Source organism: Jaculus jaculus, chromosome 1 (genome assembly GCF_020740685.1).
Source record: "Jaculus jaculus isolate mJacJac1 chromosome 1, mJacJac1.mat.Y.cur, whole genome shotgun sequence".
Lineage (NCBI taxonomy): Eukaryota > Metazoa > Chordata > Mammalia > Rodentia > Dipodidae > Jaculus > Jaculus jaculus.
In genome coordinates, this window is record NC_059102.1 from 14,889,167 (window position 1) to 14,905,331 (window position 16,165).

Consider the following 16,165-nt stretch of genomic DNA (forward strand, 5'->3'; position numbering starts at 1 on the left):
CTTAGGCAGACTTTGAACTCCTGATTCTCCTACCTCAGTTTCCCAAGTGCTGGGATTATCGTCTTGTGCCAGCATGCCAGGTTTGCTTGCTTCTTTCCAGTTTTTGGTGGGGAAAAGTATGGGCAAAGCTAGGAATTGAAGCCAGTGTCTTACACAAAGTAGGACATTTATACATACCTTTTTTCTCTTACATTGATAAACTGGGATCATGGCTTTCAGTAGAATTATGGTTATCAAATTAATTTTAAGTAGGGTATGGTGGCGCATGCCTTTAATCCTGGTACTTGGGGGGCAGTGGTAGGAGGATCACTGAGTTCCAGGCCAGCCTGAGACTACATAAGTCAACCTAGGCTAAAGCAAGACCCTACCCCCCCCCCAAAAAAAAAATTGCGTTTTTCAAGGTAGGGTCTGACTCTAGCCCCAGCTGACCTGGAACTCACTCTATAGCTCCCAGGCTAGCTACGAACTTGGGGATCTTCCTACCTCAGCCCTCTGCGTGCTGGGATTAAAGGTGTATGCTACCACTCTGGGCCTTAGATTTTATAGTTCTACAGTAATGTATTAAACCAGCTGGCTCTCTTCTAGGATACTTAATACTGTCCCTTCCAAAAGTACCATTAGGTTACTTTAGGTTATTTGCTGCTTCATGTTATTTAAAACTCAGTGCAGTATCTTTCCCAAGGTCACAGTCTTGGAAGTAGTGAAGCTGAGATCTAGTCCTAGACTCCTGGGCACCACAGTCTAGTGTTCTCCAGTGCTGACAGGTGCTTTGGGGAAGTGGAGATGGAGCTTTTGGCTGCTTTTCAGTTGTCTGTCATAATCACGTTTACTTAAAGTCTACAGTATTTTTAATAATTGTCATTATTTCCGTTAGCTTTTAAAGCTGTCTTAATTAATCTTATGAGAAAGTGTGGGGCTGGAGAGTTGGCTTAGCGGTTAAGCGCTTGCCTGTGAAGCCTAAGGACACTGGTTCTAGGCTCGATTCCCCAGGACCCACATTAGCCAGATGCACAAGAGGGCGCACGCGTCTGGAGTTCGTTTGCAGAGGCTGAAAGCCCTGGCGCGCCCATTCTCTCTCTCCCTCTGTCTTTCTCTCTCTGTCTGTCGCTCTCAAATAAATAAACTAAAAAAATTAAAAAAAAAAAAAAGAAAGTGTGCTTTTGCAGCTATTCAGCTACATTCTTACTCCAAAGCACCAGCAATAGTAAGGTGTGGATGAGACTGGTTCTATGTATATGTATGTCTCTTATCTCTTTTTATATTTTATTTATTTAGTTGAGAGCAAGAGAGAGAGGGAGAGAGAAAGAGAGAGAGAAAGAGAGAGAATGGGCGCATCAGGGCCTCCAGCCACTGTAAACAAACTCCAAATGCATGTGCCCCTTGTGCATGTGGCTTACATGAATCCTGGAGAATTGAACCGGGATCCTTTGGCTTTGTAGGCAAACTCCTAGCCACTAAGCCATCTCTCCAGCCTGTCTCTTACCTCTTAATTGCTTGTGATGAAGTGTAGTGAGTTGTAGAGACCACTAAGGAGAAGCACTGTTGTGCATATCGAGAAACCTTTGCATTCTCAATAGATAAAACTTTGTTCACCACAGAATGTCTACTAGAGTCCTTTTGGCTACTCTTTCCATCCCCATTACTCCTGAGCGCACTGATATTGCTCGGCTTTTGGATATGGATGGCATTATAATGGAGAAACAGCGTCGCCTCGCAACACTTCTAGGTCTTCAAGCACCACCCACACGAATTGGCCTTATTAATGATATGGTTAGTATAAGTTTGAGTATTTTTACTTTTGAACAGAAAACTATGTTAAGTTTAATAATCAGTGGTTATTACTAGGAATTGTGATTCTTTGATGGGGGGGAGTTGTTGTGGAAAAGGAACCATTGGTGTAAATGGGCATTTTGTTCACTTGAGGTGATATCTAAAGCAGTGGGTGTATATGGGACAATTTTTCTGAGTACTGTGTGGGATAGGTTCAAGGTCCAAATCCACCGGTGCTTAGTCCTTAAGTCTAAAACAGTATAGTATTTGTATGTAATCCATGCATAACCTTCTGTTTTAATAATCTCCAGACAATATACAATACCTATTAGAGTTTAAATTCTGTGTAAATAGTTGTAATGGTAGGAATAATGACAAGAAAATAATACAGATGCAATTTTTTTTTCAACATAGGGTCTCACTCTATTCCAAGCTGCCCTCGAACTCACAACAATCCTCCTACCTCTGTCTCCCCAGTGTTGAGATTAAAGGTGTGTGCCACAACACCTGGCTAAGATGCATTTCTTGTTTTTCCCCTGAAAATTTTCAGCTGTGGTTGGTTGACTCTTGCTGTGGAGCCTTGGGATATGAGGCAACTGTTACATGAACATAACACTGTCCTGTTGTTGGATATTTGAGTTTCCCCAGCTTCGGTTTAATATGAATAGCACTATCATGGTAATTTTTGTGTGATAATTTGCATACAAATATTTTTTGGCTTTTTTTGAGGCAGGGTCTTTTTTTGTGAGGAAGGGTTTCACTCTCGTCCAGGCTGACCTGGAATTTACTATGTAGTCTCAGGGTGGTCTCGAATTCATGGCAATCCTCCTGAGTGCTGGGATTAAAGGTGTGTGCCACCACGCCCCACTTAAGCTGTTTTGTTTGTGCTGGCCATCATAGTTGTCTTTGCAACTACCTAATGCTGGCAGAGAGTTTTGTTTCCTTTTCAGTTTCCTGATAGAAGCACAGTGTGAAACAAGAATTCACCATAGTTTGGAGTTTTTGTTTTTGGGTGGGTGGTGGGTAAATGTAATGGGAATTGAGGTTGGGCAGTCTCATAGTAATTCTCCTGATTTTCACACCTATAATTTAACTTACAGTTCAGGATCTCAGTTGGAAATTTTTTTTAACAGCTAAAACTTTTGCTTTGTTTGCTGTAGGTCAGATTCAATGTGCTGCAGTATGTTGTCCCCGAGGTAAAAGACCTTTATAATTGGCTGGAAGTAGAATTCAACCCACTAAAGCTATGTGAGAGAGTCACAAAGGTAGGCCATTGTCCTTCTACGTGGGCTGTTTTACCATATGACTCATATCATTGCCATATCGGGGAAATATACCCTTTGCTTCTTTCAGGGAGAAGTACTCTCCTGTGTGTTTGACTCAGTTGTGCACATTTCATTGTCTTTTTTCTTCTTATCAAGAGAAAAGATATTTCTGATGTGCTAAACTAACCCTGGAGGTAAATTAACAGCATGTCTTGATTTAGTCATTGCTGTCAGTCACCTTCAGACAAGTATCAAGTAGATTCTGGTGGGTTTTGTATGTTTCATTGTGTCATTTTATATATTAAAAATGGAGAGAATTTGAGGTGTTTTTGTAACCTTGACATAGAAACTATAATTCCTTCTCAATTTAATTTTTTAGGTTCTAAATTGGGTCAGGGAACAACCTGAAAAGGAACCAGAGTTACAACAGTATGTGCCACAGCTGCAAAACAACACCATTCTTCGCCTCCTGCAGCAGGTAAACATGGACCTGGCAAAGTAAGAACTGCCCAAGATGTGAACACTGCCCCATTTATATATACCTCACGTTGTATTCCTACCCTCGTTGGTCTTTCAAACTGTCAGTTTTAAAACAGAATTACTAGCTGGGCACGATGGCGCACACCTTTAATCCCAGGACTCGGGAGGCAGGCAGTGTTAGGATCGTCGTGAGTTCAAGGCCACCCTGAGACTATGTAGTGAATTCCAGGTCAGCCTGGGCTAGAGTGAGACCCTACTTCAAAAAAAACGAAAGAAAAAACCCCACAAAACAGAATTACTTACTTTTACAACAACTTTTCTCCCTTTTTTCTTTGAACACTGTCTTTGTGCATTTTTGTTGTTTGCAATGTGAGACTGACTACCTTGGTCCTTTTAATATTTACATGGTTACTCATAGGCAAAAAGGGTGCTATGTACTTACTTAGTATTAATGAAAGCCTCTGTTTCTGCAGAGCTTTTCCCTTGCTCGAAAACACAGCATTGAGTACCTTTGTATATGAACACCATTTTTCTAGAGCATGAGAAGTGGAATCAATTATGCAGTTACATAATTAAGGCTTTATTAACTTCTAAGATTAGATTAATAGAGCAGCCCACCAATAAGGAATGAGATTGCTTTTCTCTATTGCTAGCACTAGCTGTTAATATCTTTTTTTTTTTTTTTTTTGAGGTAGGGTCTCACTCTAGCTCAGGCTGACGTGGAATTTACGTAGTCTATGTAATTCTATGTAGTCTCCAGGTGGCATTGAACTCACGGTGATTCTTCTAATCTCTGCCTCACGAGTGCTGGGATTAAAGACAGCCAGCTAATATCTTTTTATAAAAACAAGTTACTTTACTCCAACTTACTTCTTGGATATTTTATTTATTTATTAAATATATTTATTTTAGAGTGGGAGAGAGAAAGGCAGAGAGAGAAAGGGTGTACCAGAGCTTCCAGCCATTGCAAACAAACTCAAGATGCATGCGCCACCTTATCCATCTGGCATTACGTGGGTACTGAGGAATTGAATGCATATCTTCAGGCTTTGAAGGCAAGAGCCTTAACCATTGAGCCATCTCTCCAGCCCTCCAAGTTATTTTTTAAATTTATTTACTTATTTAAGAAAGATGGGCTGGAGAGATGGCTTAGTGGTTAAGCGCTTGCCTGTGAAGCCTAAGGAGCCCGGTTCGAGGCTCGATTCCCCAGGACCCACGTTAGCCAGATGCACAAGGGGGCGCACGCATCTGGAATTTGTTTGCAGTGGCTGGAGGCCCTGGTGTGCCCATTCTCTCTCTCTCTCTGCCTATTTCTCTCTCTGTCTGTTGCTCTCAAATAAATCAATAAAAATAACCACAAAAATATTAAAAAAAAAAAAAAAAGAAAGAAAAAAGAAAGATGAAGACTGAGTGAGAGTTCTCCAGGCCCTCCCTACCACTGCAAATGAACTCTAGATGTATGCATAATTTTGTGCATCTGGCTTTATTTGGTTACTGGGGAATTGAACCCAAGTTGTTTTGGCTTTGAAAGCAAGTGTCTTTAACTCTGTGATACCTGTCCAGCCCCTATTCTAGCTTTTGAACCAAGTTTTGAGTGTTAAGGCTCATAGTGGCTTATATATTCCTGTTTGTATTTTCATTTGGGTTGGAGTTTTTATGGTTCCTCCATGTAAATATCTGCACATTTCATTGACCTGCTTGCTTTTGAAGATGTGGGCAGTGTTATTTCTTATGTGCTATACAAATGAGTGAAGGCTAATTAGCAGAATAACTGTACATAGTAATTCTGCCAGTCTCCTTCAGACAAGAATGTAAAAATTACTTGCCAGCAGTGAGAGAATGAATGGGCACACCATGGTCTCTTGCCACTGCAAACACACTCTAGATGCATGCACCATCTTTGTGCATCTGGCTTTACTAGAGTACTGGGGAATTGAACCCAGGCTAGCAGGCTTTTACAGGCAAATGCCTTTAACCACTAAACCATCTCTCAGGCTCCAGATGAGAATTTTTATTTTTTGGTTTTTCGAGGTAGGGTTTCACTCTAGCCCAGGCTGTTCTGGAATTCACTCTAGTCTCAGGGTGGCCTCAAACTCACAGCGATCCTCCTACCTGTGCCTCCTGAGTGGTGGGATTAAAGGCATGTGCCACCATGCCCAGCTACAGATGAGAAGTTTTATATGAAGTTTGTAAATACCTTTATCTACAGATAATGTGACCATTAGGTTTGGGTTTTGTAACTGGGAAGTCAAAAGATTATAAATTTGAGAAATAGTATTATGCACAATATGCCATTTAGAGTTGATGGCTTGGGCTGCCATTCTAGTTCCGACTTTGTACTGTTCAAATTTTCTGAGCTTCAGTTTTTTTCCCCCCTTCTGAACACAGTTTTTCTTTGCCGTGGCTATCAGGAGGTTGAGTACACATACAAAGGGCTAACTAAATGGCAGCTACTACTAACCCTGTGTTTTCTTGTGCAGGTGGCACAGATTTATCAGAGCATTGAGTTTTCCCGTTTGACTTCTCTGGTTCCTTTTGTTGATGCTTTCCAACTGGAACGGGCCATAGTAGATGCAGCCAGACACTGTGACTTGCAGGTATGTGTTACAGGAAGGGCCCTGGTGGCAGGAATGGCCTTTGAGGACTAAAACCCTGCAGTTCTTTGTTTTTCAGGTTATGGTACCGTGGCACTTTCTCCATTAAATTTTTTTTTTTTTTTTGAGGCAAGCCCAACGGACTGGCCTTTTTCTTTATGGGGTGGGCCAGAGGGAGGAGAGAATTGCCACACCAGGGCCTTCAAGTCACTGCAATCAAACTTAGATGTGTGTGTTCCCTGTGCACTTGTACAACCTTGAATGCTTGTAGCACTGTGTATCTGGCCTATGTGAGACCTGGAGAGTAGACCATGAGTCCTTAGGCTTTGCAGGCAAGCGCCTTAACTGCTAAGCCATCTCTTCAGCACCTGTTAAAAGTTTTTAAAATATTTATTTGCAAACACAAAGAAAAAGAGAGGCAGAGAGAGAATGAGTGTACCAGGGCCTCTTGTTGCTGCATACGATCTCCAGATACATGCACCACTTGATGCATCTCACTTCATGTGGGTGCTGGGAATCAAATTCAGGCCATCAGGCACTGCAAGCAAGTACCTGACTGAGCCATCTCTCTAGTCCTAATGGGACTTTTAAAAAGCTTTATTGAATCATTGCTTTTTTTTTTTAAAATTAACTTTGGCTTAACTTTATTTGTTTTTTCGAGGTAGGGTTTTGGTTTGCCCCAGGCTGACCTGGAATTAACTATGTAGTCTCAGGCTGGCCTTGAACTCATGGTGATTGTTGTACTTCTGCCTCCCGAGTGTTGGAATCAAAGGCATATGCCACCGGCTTTACTTTTGCTTTTTGAGGTTGGGTCTTGCTCTAGCCCAGGCTGACCTGGAATTCACTATGCAATCTCGGTGGGCTCAAACTCACAGCTCTGCCTCTTGAGTGCTGGGATTAAAGGCGTGCACCACCACACTCAGCTTCAAAAAAAAAATTTGTGTGTGAATGCATAGAGGTCAGAGGATAACTTTGAGACAGGCTCACTTGCTGAAATGAATGTCAGACAGCTTCCTGGATCCACTTCCCATTATTTTTTGTAGGATCTTTGGGATCACAGATGCATGTGCCACTTTGCATCCAGCTTTATGTGGGTGCTGGCCAATTTGAACCCCAGTTTTTGCAGGCTTTGCAAGGAAACCCTTCTAAAACCACCGAGTCTCTAGTTGCAGTGTTTTGTGAAGCTATTCATGTTAGCACTTAAACTATTAATAACTTAATTTTCAAAGGTTCGTATTGACCATACTTCTCGGACCCTGAGTTTTGGATCTGACTTGAATTATGCCACTCGAGAAGATGCCCCAATTGGTCCACATCTGCAGAGCATGCCATCTGAGCAGATAAGAAATCAACTCACAGCCATGTCCTCAGTGCTGGCAAAAGCACTTGAAGTCATCAAGCCAGCTCATATTTTGGTATTTATCTTTGGGGGAAATTATGTTTTGAAGAACTCTTTCACAAAGTAGTTTAAAATGATAGCTTAGATAGGGGAATTTTCACATATTTCCTGTTCACTTGTTCTTGGTAGTTCAAATGTCTTTGTCATCAAATCATTGAAATGATGTCTTAGGTACTTCAGGTGCTCTAATATGAATTGTGTTCCTAAGGTAGCGGACTGTGCAGTGACCTCCAAAATAGTTGACAACAAGATTTCATTTCCTCCCTAGTTGTAATTTGTGAGCTCTAGTATTCCTTCTTGCATTGAATATTTAAGGTAGATTTGTTGTTGTTAAAAGTAGAAAAAAGGTGTATCTTAGCTATGTCATTCTTTTATTATTGGTGTCTAATAACAAGTTATGTTAATCATTTTTATAAATGCATGTTTTTGAAGCAAGAGAAAGAAGAACAGCATCAGTTGGCAGTTAATGCATATCTTAAAAATTCACGAAAAGAACATCAGCGGATCCTAGCTCGTCGACAGACAATTGAGGAAAGAAAAGAGCGTCTTGAGAGTCTGAATATTCAGCGTGAGAAAGAAGAATTAGAGCAAAGAGAAGCTGAACTCCAGAAAGCACGAAAGGCTGAAGAAGAGAGGCTGCGTCAGGAGGCAAAGGAGAGAGAAAAGGAGCGAATCTTACAGGAACATGAGCAAATCAAGAAGAAAACTGTTCGTGAGAGGCTGGAGCAGATCAAGAAGACGGAGCTGGGTGCCAAAGCATTCAAAGATATTGACATAGAAGTATGTAGCTTACTACTCACTAAAATCTTAGGTTTTTTTTTATTTTTGTGGGAAGTGGGGGGTCTATTGTATGTATAGCCTTTGATATGTGTGTGGCACATTTGCACAGAGAAGGTTGGGTGTTTATTGCTGTTGCTCATCTGTGTTATGCCATGGTAGTATCTAAACATGGAGTTGCCACTTTTGGTCACTGAGCTTCAATAATTCTCTGGTTTCTGTTCCTTCTCCCCCATTCAGGTTACAGACCTGGATGTTCAGCTGTGCCTAGCTTTTTAAGTGGGTGCTGGGGGTCTGACCCACACCCTCATGCTTGCATGGCATATCTGAGCCAGCTCCCCATGCTAAGGAAATGTAGGATCTCATTCTAGTCCAGGGTAACCTGGAATTCACTATGTAGTCCCAGGGTGGCTTTTGCGATCCTCCTACCTCTGCCTCCCGAGTGCTGGAATTAAAGGTGTGCCACCATGCCTGACCTTCAGAAATTAGTTTTATCCATGTCTTCTTTACTCTTAAATGCCCATTGGTGTATTTTAGATTATTTAGTGCATTTTGCTAGCAGCTTGGCTCAGTAATTCAATCTGTGAGCATTTGGTTGTAATTGCTGTACAGTTTTCAACCACTGCTTTTGGAGAAGTGAGAAGTAGATGTTAAAATTGTGCAAATTTTTCTTGCCTTTATCAAGGGGGGAAGTAAGGTTGACCTCGAATTCACTATGGAATCTCAGGGTGCCCTTGAACTCACAGTGATCTCTTTCCTCTGCCTCCCGAGTGCTGGGATTAAAAGTGTGTGCTGGTAGCTGGGTGTAGTAGCACATGCCTTTAATCCCAGCACTCGGGAGGCAGAGCTGTGAGGATTGCTGTGAGTTCAAAGCTGCCCTGAGACTATGTAGTGAATTCTAGGTCAGCTTGGGCTAGAGTGAAACCCTACCTCAAAAAAAAAAAAAAAAAAAAAAAAAAAACCACCAAAAAACAAACAAAAAAAAAGTGTGTGCTGGGGCTGGAGAGATGCTTAGTGGTTAAGACGTTTGCCTACAAAGCCAAAGTGTCCTGGTTTGATTCTCCAGGACCCATATAAGCCAGATGCACAAGGGCCCCGTGCATCTGGAGTTTGTTTGCAGTAGCTGGGACTGCTCTGGTGTGCCCATTCTCTGTCTCTCTGCCTCTTTCTCTCAAATAAAAAAGAACAACAAGAACAAAACGTGTGCTACCACACCTAGCTCTTATAATGTGTGTGTGTGGGGGTGGGGAGGGAGGGAGAGAGAGAATATGGGTGGATATGCCAGGGTCTCTTGCCACTGCAAATTCCAGACATATGTACTAGTTTGTGCATCTGGCTACACATTGGTACTGGGGATTTGAACCTGGGAAACAGGCTTTGCATGTAATTGCCTTTTATCTCCTGAGCTGTCTCCCTGGTCATGTGTGTGTGTATGTATGTATTTTTTTTTTTTTTGAGGTAGGGTCTCACTCTACCTTGGGCTGACCTGGAATTCACTATGTAGCCTCAGAGTGGCCTCGAACCTCCTATCTCTGCCTCCTGAGTGCTGGGATTAAAGGTGTGCCCACCACGCCCGGCTCTATTTTTATATTCTTAGATGAATACGTATTTAATTTAGTATTTGATTCTAGAAAGTAATGATATGTGCTGACTGTTAAGCATTCTTTCAGATGTTCTTAATAATGCTGTGGTTGTATTACCATCCAGGACCTTGAAGAACTGGATCCCGATTTTATCATGGCCAAACAGGTTGAACAACTGGAAAAAGAAAAGAAGGAACTTCAAGAACGCCTGAAGAATCAAGAAAAGAAGGTAAATGAAAGGATTATCATAGTATTTGGTTTTAAGATAGGGTTTCATGTAGTCTAGGCAGTATACCTGAGGATTACCTTGAACTCCTGATCCTCCTGTACCTTCGTGAGTGTTGTGTTTACAGTGTGCACCACCATACCCAGTAAGGTTAGTCGTTTGACATGAGTAAAGAAAGATTTTTAACAATTACATTTTTTTCTTGTAATTCAGATTGACTATTTTGAAAGAGCTAAACGTTTGGAAGAAATTCCTTTGATAAAGAGTGCTTATGAGGAACAGAGGATTAAAGATATGGATCTGTGGGAACAGCAAGAAGAGGAAAGAGTAAGTTCTTGATTTTATTGTATTAGGCTATGAGCTATAATTCTCTGCCAGTAATGAATTGAAGGTTTCAAAAGGATTTGCTTTAGTGAGTCTTACTAATATATTGGTGGAGAGATGTTCACATTAGAGATAAAAATGAAACTGTAGAATTAACTTTATGTGCACTTTAAATTGGTGAATTGTATGACATTTGTATATAATTCGTGATTTTTAGCCTTTTACAGGATGTGTACTTATTACCACAATCAAATTTAGAACATACCCTCAAAAGGAATATTACCCCTTTTGGCAACTTAAATTTCTATCATTTACCTTAGCCCTAGGCTTTATGTCTATGTGGATTTTCTATTTGGGGTATTTCATTAAATTAAATCATACTTGAGGTTTTTTTTTTTGTGACTAAACTGCTCATCCATTTAGTTTTATTAGTCTGTATCATATTTACCTGATAATATAAAATGTTTGCAAGTAGGTGTCTAATATGTAATAAAAGTGAGTTGGAGTGGTTTAAAAAATGGAATATGCAGGAAACAGTTAAGGACCTGTGCCCCATGCAATCTCATGGTTAATCTAAATTGGTTGCTGCCATCTGAAGATGACCAGCCTTGTATTGTCACTTCTTTCCCCTTTTAAAGGATAAGGTGGTATTTTTGTGATAATTCTTTCTAGGTAGAAATATTTAAGACTAATTAGAAGAAAGTTCTGTAGATCAAATAACATTTTGTGATTCTGTTGGTAGGCTTCAGTGTTTTTACATGGGATAGAGAAGTAGGTCTTTTATTATTTATTCTACTTTTACTTTGTTTTTAGAAAAGAGTAGGGCTTTAAAAATAAAGCCATTGTGCTTATTGCACATGACATTTATTTCGTTTTGCCTCATGTATTAGGTTACTTTATGAAATTTTTTTGTAGCATGGGACTAAAAGGTCTTAAATCTTACTGATGCCTTGGAGTATTTTACCTGCCTATTCTCCACTTCCTTGGGGTGTATTGGCATGCTCTTTTTCTTGCAAGATGGGTTGAGGAAGAAGCAACATTTCCTTAAGACTGTCAGAATCTGCTTGGATATCCTTAGAAGTGAATGACAGTTGCTGTGAAGATTACACTGAGTTATGTTCTTTCAGATCACTACAATGCAGCTAGAACGGGAAAAAGCTCTGGAACATAAGACTCGAATGTCACGAATGCTGGAAGACAGAGATTTATTTGTGATGCGACTCAAAGCTGCCCGGCAGTCTGTTTATGAGGTGAACTTTTGGTTTAAGAAAAAGTATATAAGCTTTTGAATTGTACTTTTACCTTAAGGATTTTCCTATAATACAAAGTAGTACATTTTTGTCTTTAGTTAACTTCTCATGATTATTCAAATATTACTGCAATAGGATGATTTTGGAGCACTTTAATCTTTTTTCCCCAAAGGTGGAAAGTTGATCGCATAGTCTGATATATAAATGGTTTTTTTTGGAGGCGTTGCCTTAGCTTGATCCCTCCTTTAAGCCCTTTCACATGTAATGCCAAAATGTCCAGCTTCATACACTTTTTTATTTTTTGAAGAATGAAAAAAAATAGATCAAAAGTGTAGAGTATAGGTGGACGTGGGACTAGTGATTGAACCTAGACAGGATAGGGTAAACACTCTGCTGCTGAATTATGACCCCCCTCCAATCCAGACTTGAGTAAATAGATTATATTATATTATTAATCATTGCAAATGATTAATTACTGGAAGATTTTTATTTTTGTACTGTGTAGGTTTTTTTTTTCCTCCCCATTTTTCGGGGTAGGGTCTTGCTCTCTAGCTTAGGCTGACCTGGAATTCACTATGTAGTCTCAGGGTGGCCTTGAACTCACAGCAATCTACCTACCTCTCGAGTGCTGGGATTTAAGGCGTGTGCCACATGTCCGGCATACTTGGTAGTTATTTTGAATGGCTCCAATAGTTTTATAAATCTAAAAATTTATTCCTAGTTTTTTTTTTTATTTAAATACTTGATTTTTATTTACTTTTGGTACTTACTCAATCTCAGGAAAAATTGAAACAGTTTGAAGAGCGATTAGCAGAAGAAAGGCATAATCGCTTAGAAGAAAGGAAGAGACAGCGTACCGAAGAACGCAGAACAACTTATTATAGAGAGAAAGAAGAGGAAGAGCAGAGGAGGGCTGAAGAACAAATGCTAAAAGGTAACCGCATAGGTCCAGTGAAGAGACGGCAGTGCAGGGTTAGTACAGGAGTCTGGAGTCAGGAGTCTCTAGAAAGTTTAGGAACACAGACGGGTAATTGGCTTCCTGGTACTGCTGGTAGCCCAGTTCAGAAGCTATTTGTTGTGAAAGTGCTGGATCCTCTCAGCTTGTCTCAAATAACCTTATATTTCTTTTAAAAATCCATACACTCAGTACTGGGGAAATGGGTCAGTGGTTAAAGGCACTTACTTGTGAAGCTTGCCTGCCTGCCTGGTTTCCATTCCCTAGTACTCATGGAAAGCCAAATGCACAAAGTGGTGCATGCATCTGGAGTTCATTTGCAGTGGCAAAAAGTCCTAGTGTGCCCAGTCACCCTTTCATTTGTCACCTTCCCTCTCTCTGCTTACAAATAAGTAAATAAAAAATAATGCTCTTTCCCTGTTTTTTTTTTATTACTATATTCTGTGTAGATATTGTTGATGTCGATTGAGTCATACCTGGTTCTGTATCTGGAATCTCAATGCACAGGAATGGAATAGGGATTTGAATCTTATCCTAAATGATTACAAAACTCTTAATATTGGGAGGAATATTTGTTTTCTTTAGTTTCGCCTCCCAGTAGCTGTTGCCCAACTATTTTAAAGTTTTCTTCTACTCCATGCCAGAATAGTACCTCTAACCTTAGGGGAATGCTGTGGGTGGGGGAAGACGCCTTTTTAGTAACCTGACAAATTTCACAGAGCGAGAAGAGAGAGAGCGTGCTGAGCGAGCGAAACGAGAGGAAGAACTTCGTGAATATCAGGAGAGGGTGAAGAAACTAGAAGAAGTAGAAAGGAAAAAACGACAAAGGGAGTTGGAAATTGAAGAAAGAGAGCGGCGTAGAGAGGAAGAGAGGCGGCTTGGTGATGACCCACTTTCTAGGAAGGTGAGTATAGTAATTATTTTAAGGATGTCGGGGCTACTTTTTTTCTTTTGCCTTTTTTCTTTCTTTAATGTGCTGGAGAGTGAATCCAGGGTCTGTTAGCAAGTTTCTAATATTAACCTATCTTCTCAGCCCTAATTTATTTAGTTTTAACAGGGTATGTATTTACTAGCAAATCTTTGTGCTCAATGTCTAAAGGGTGGCCTGGGTTCACTCATCACCTGGGGTTCAAAGTTCTGTGTGGACTGGCAGTTCTTCCTCACCTGGGGGATGGTTAGTAGTGCAGTCTTAGCCCATCCCCCAACCTGATCCAGGACCTGCAGCCTAACCAGACTCCTAGAAGATTCCTGTGCTGTTGGAAATACTATTTTTTCCTTCCCTCCCCTTCCCTCCCCTCCCCTCCCCTCCCCTCCCCTCCCCTCCCCTCCCCTCCGAGAGAGAGAAGGGCGGGGAGAAATTGGCATGCCAGGGCCTTCAGCCAATGCATTCAAACTCCAGATACATGCATGACCTTGTGTGCTTGCGTCATCTTGTGTATCTGGATTATGTGGGACCTGGAGAGTAGGACATGAGTTCTTAGTCTTTGCAGGCAAGCACCTTAACTGCTATGCCATCTCTCCAGCCCAAAATACTTATTATTTTTTCCAAAATACTTATTTTTAATATAAGTAACTTACATTTCTTTTCCTGATCTCTACTGTGTCTCCAATGGTGGTCTGTTACTCAATTGCAGAGCTTGGAGTATGCTTCCTAGTTGTCCCCATACATAGTAATAGCCTTACTTAATTCAGCTTACTGTTTTCCTTAGTGTCTCTCTTCACTCTTTCAGTCTTCCCCAGTTGCAGCCCTTCCTCCAGACCTGCTTCAGTTTTCATAGTACAGCATGTGTGCCCCTCACACCAGTCTTTGGGCTTTAGCCCTTCCTTTGGCTGTTATTCATTACTGATAGCCAGAGACAAACCTACTTTAGTTCACCCTTTTTACCAGTTCAGTTGTCAGATGTTCTTCAGCAGTTCACTAATTTTCTGATAATCTTCCTGCCTCAACCTCCCAAGTGCTGTTATGACACAGCTGTACACCACCATGATTTTGGTGGTGGGAATTGAACCCAGGGCCTCATGCATACCAGGCAAGCACTCTACTGACCATACTACGTTATAGCCCAGCCCTCTAAACACTTAAATTTCCTAACTATATGAACAAAATGAACAGCACTGTCTCGAGTATGCACCTTAACCACTAAGCCATCTCTCTAGCCCTGATGTATTTGGGCTATTTTTTGAAGACTGTCTTGCTGTGTTGTTGCCCAGGCCTGAATTTGAATTTTTTTCCCCCTGCTTCAGCTTCCCTTTCAAGTTTAGGGATTATAGATATGTACTAGCATTCCTGCATGTATGTGTGCAGGAGCACGTGTGTGTGTATATGGAGGCTAGAGGTTAATGTTTGGTATCTTCCTCAGTTGCTTTCCACCTTATTATATATTCAGACAAAATGGCCACGCCAGGGCCTTCAGCACCTGCAAATGCACCTTGTGCATCTGGCTTATGTAGGTACTGGGCAATCGACCCTGCGTCCTTTGGCTTTGCAGGTAAACACCTTGACTGCTAAGCCATCTCTCCAGCCCTCTGCCTGATTTTTTTGAGTCCACTTATTTGGGTAGTGTAGTTAGCAAGCAAGTCCTATGGATCCTCCTGTGTTTCTGTCTTCCCAGTACTGGGACTACAAGTGTGTTACACCACACCTTGACTTTCACATGGGTATTAGAGATCCACATTCAGTCCTTGCACTTTTGTGAAGAGTACTTCCCTTACTGAGTCGTCATCTGTACCCACTCCCTTTTTGACATTAGGAATGTTTGGCAGGGCTATTTTGCTATTTCTCCTACAGACTTTAAATAGATTTTTGGCAATGGTTAATTTTCTAAAATTCTTTATTTTTGCTTGATGGTTATTATTGGCATCATTGACATCCTCTTGTAAAGTTGGATGTGTCTGGTATCCTCTAATAATTTGCATCCTATTGACTGGAATAACAATATGTGATGGAATGTATAGCATAAGAGAAACTTGTGTCTTTTGCATATGGGTGCTCTCCCATTTGTAGTGGCCATAGGTTGCATGGCCTGTGTATATTTATAATATCTCTCACAGTGTCTAAATTCCCTTAGGATCACCTCCATTATGAGATGAACTTTATAGTGTGCTGTGCTGTCAAGGGGCCACTTTATTTCGTCTCTTGTGTCTTTCATCTTCTGCTATTACTGGATGTCTTCATTAACAAGATACACATATTTGGGTGTGTGTACTGAGAATTGAAGTCATGGGGTCATGTATGTTCTTTTGAAAAAACAAAAGTCCAGTTATTCATGAAATATTTGAGATAGCAGGTTATTCTCAGATGCATATATTATTTCTTGATGACCCACTCTGTTTTTTCTGCAGTATTATTACTATTTTTTTTGGTTTATGAGGTAGGGTCTCACTGTAGCTCAGGCTGACCTGCCTCCCAGGGCTGGGATTAAAGGCATGTGCCACCATGCCCGGCACTGCAGTGTTCTTACTAGTTTATGGTACCAGGTGCAATCATTGGCATCTCAAGAGTGTTAATGATTGACCTTGTTTGCATTGACCCACAAAAAGGC

At 40.9% G+C, this 16,165-nt stretch overlaps 1 protein-coding gene and 2 non-coding genes across 3 annotated transcripts in view; all 3 read left to right on the top strand.

The window, feature by feature from the left end:
• Nucleotides 1-16,165, top strand: part of Eif3a (eukaryotic translation initiation factor 3 subunit A) — a 42,927-nt gene that overhangs the window by 15,864 nt on the left and 10,898 nt on the right. Inside the window, exons 7-17 of the mRNA XM_004659296.2 lie at nucleotides 1,599-1,770; nucleotides 2,931-3,035; nucleotides 3,415-3,513; nucleotides 5,996-6,112; nucleotides 7,339-7,524; nucleotides 7,941-8,288; nucleotides 9,993-10,097; nucleotides 10,308-10,421; nucleotides 11,546-11,668; nucleotides 12,449-12,602; nucleotides 13,343-13,527. Of these exons, the coding sequence (XP_004659353.2) occupies nucleotides 1,599-1,770; nucleotides 2,931-3,035; nucleotides 3,415-3,513; nucleotides 5,996-6,112; nucleotides 7,339-7,524; nucleotides 7,941-8,288; nucleotides 9,993-10,097; nucleotides 10,308-10,421; nucleotides 11,546-11,668; nucleotides 12,449-12,602; nucleotides 13,343-13,527 (1,708 nt within the window). The remainder of the gene's footprint in view (nucleotides 1-1,598; nucleotides 1,771-2,930; nucleotides 3,036-3,414; nucleotides 3,514-5,995; nucleotides 6,113-7,338; nucleotides 7,525-7,940; nucleotides 8,289-9,992; nucleotides 10,098-10,307; nucleotides 10,422-11,545; nucleotides 11,669-12,448; nucleotides 12,603-13,342; nucleotides 13,528-16,165) is intronic.
• LOC123457855 lies at nucleotides 3,157-3,285 on the top strand. The gene has a single exon (XR_006635215.1). It is a non-coding gene; the product is annotated as a small nucleolar RNA SNORA19 (small nucleolar RNA).
• LOC123457854 lies at nucleotides 5,193-5,324 on the top strand. Its single transcript, XR_006635214.1, has one exon. It is a non-coding gene; the product is annotated as a small nucleolar RNA SNORA19 (small nucleolar RNA).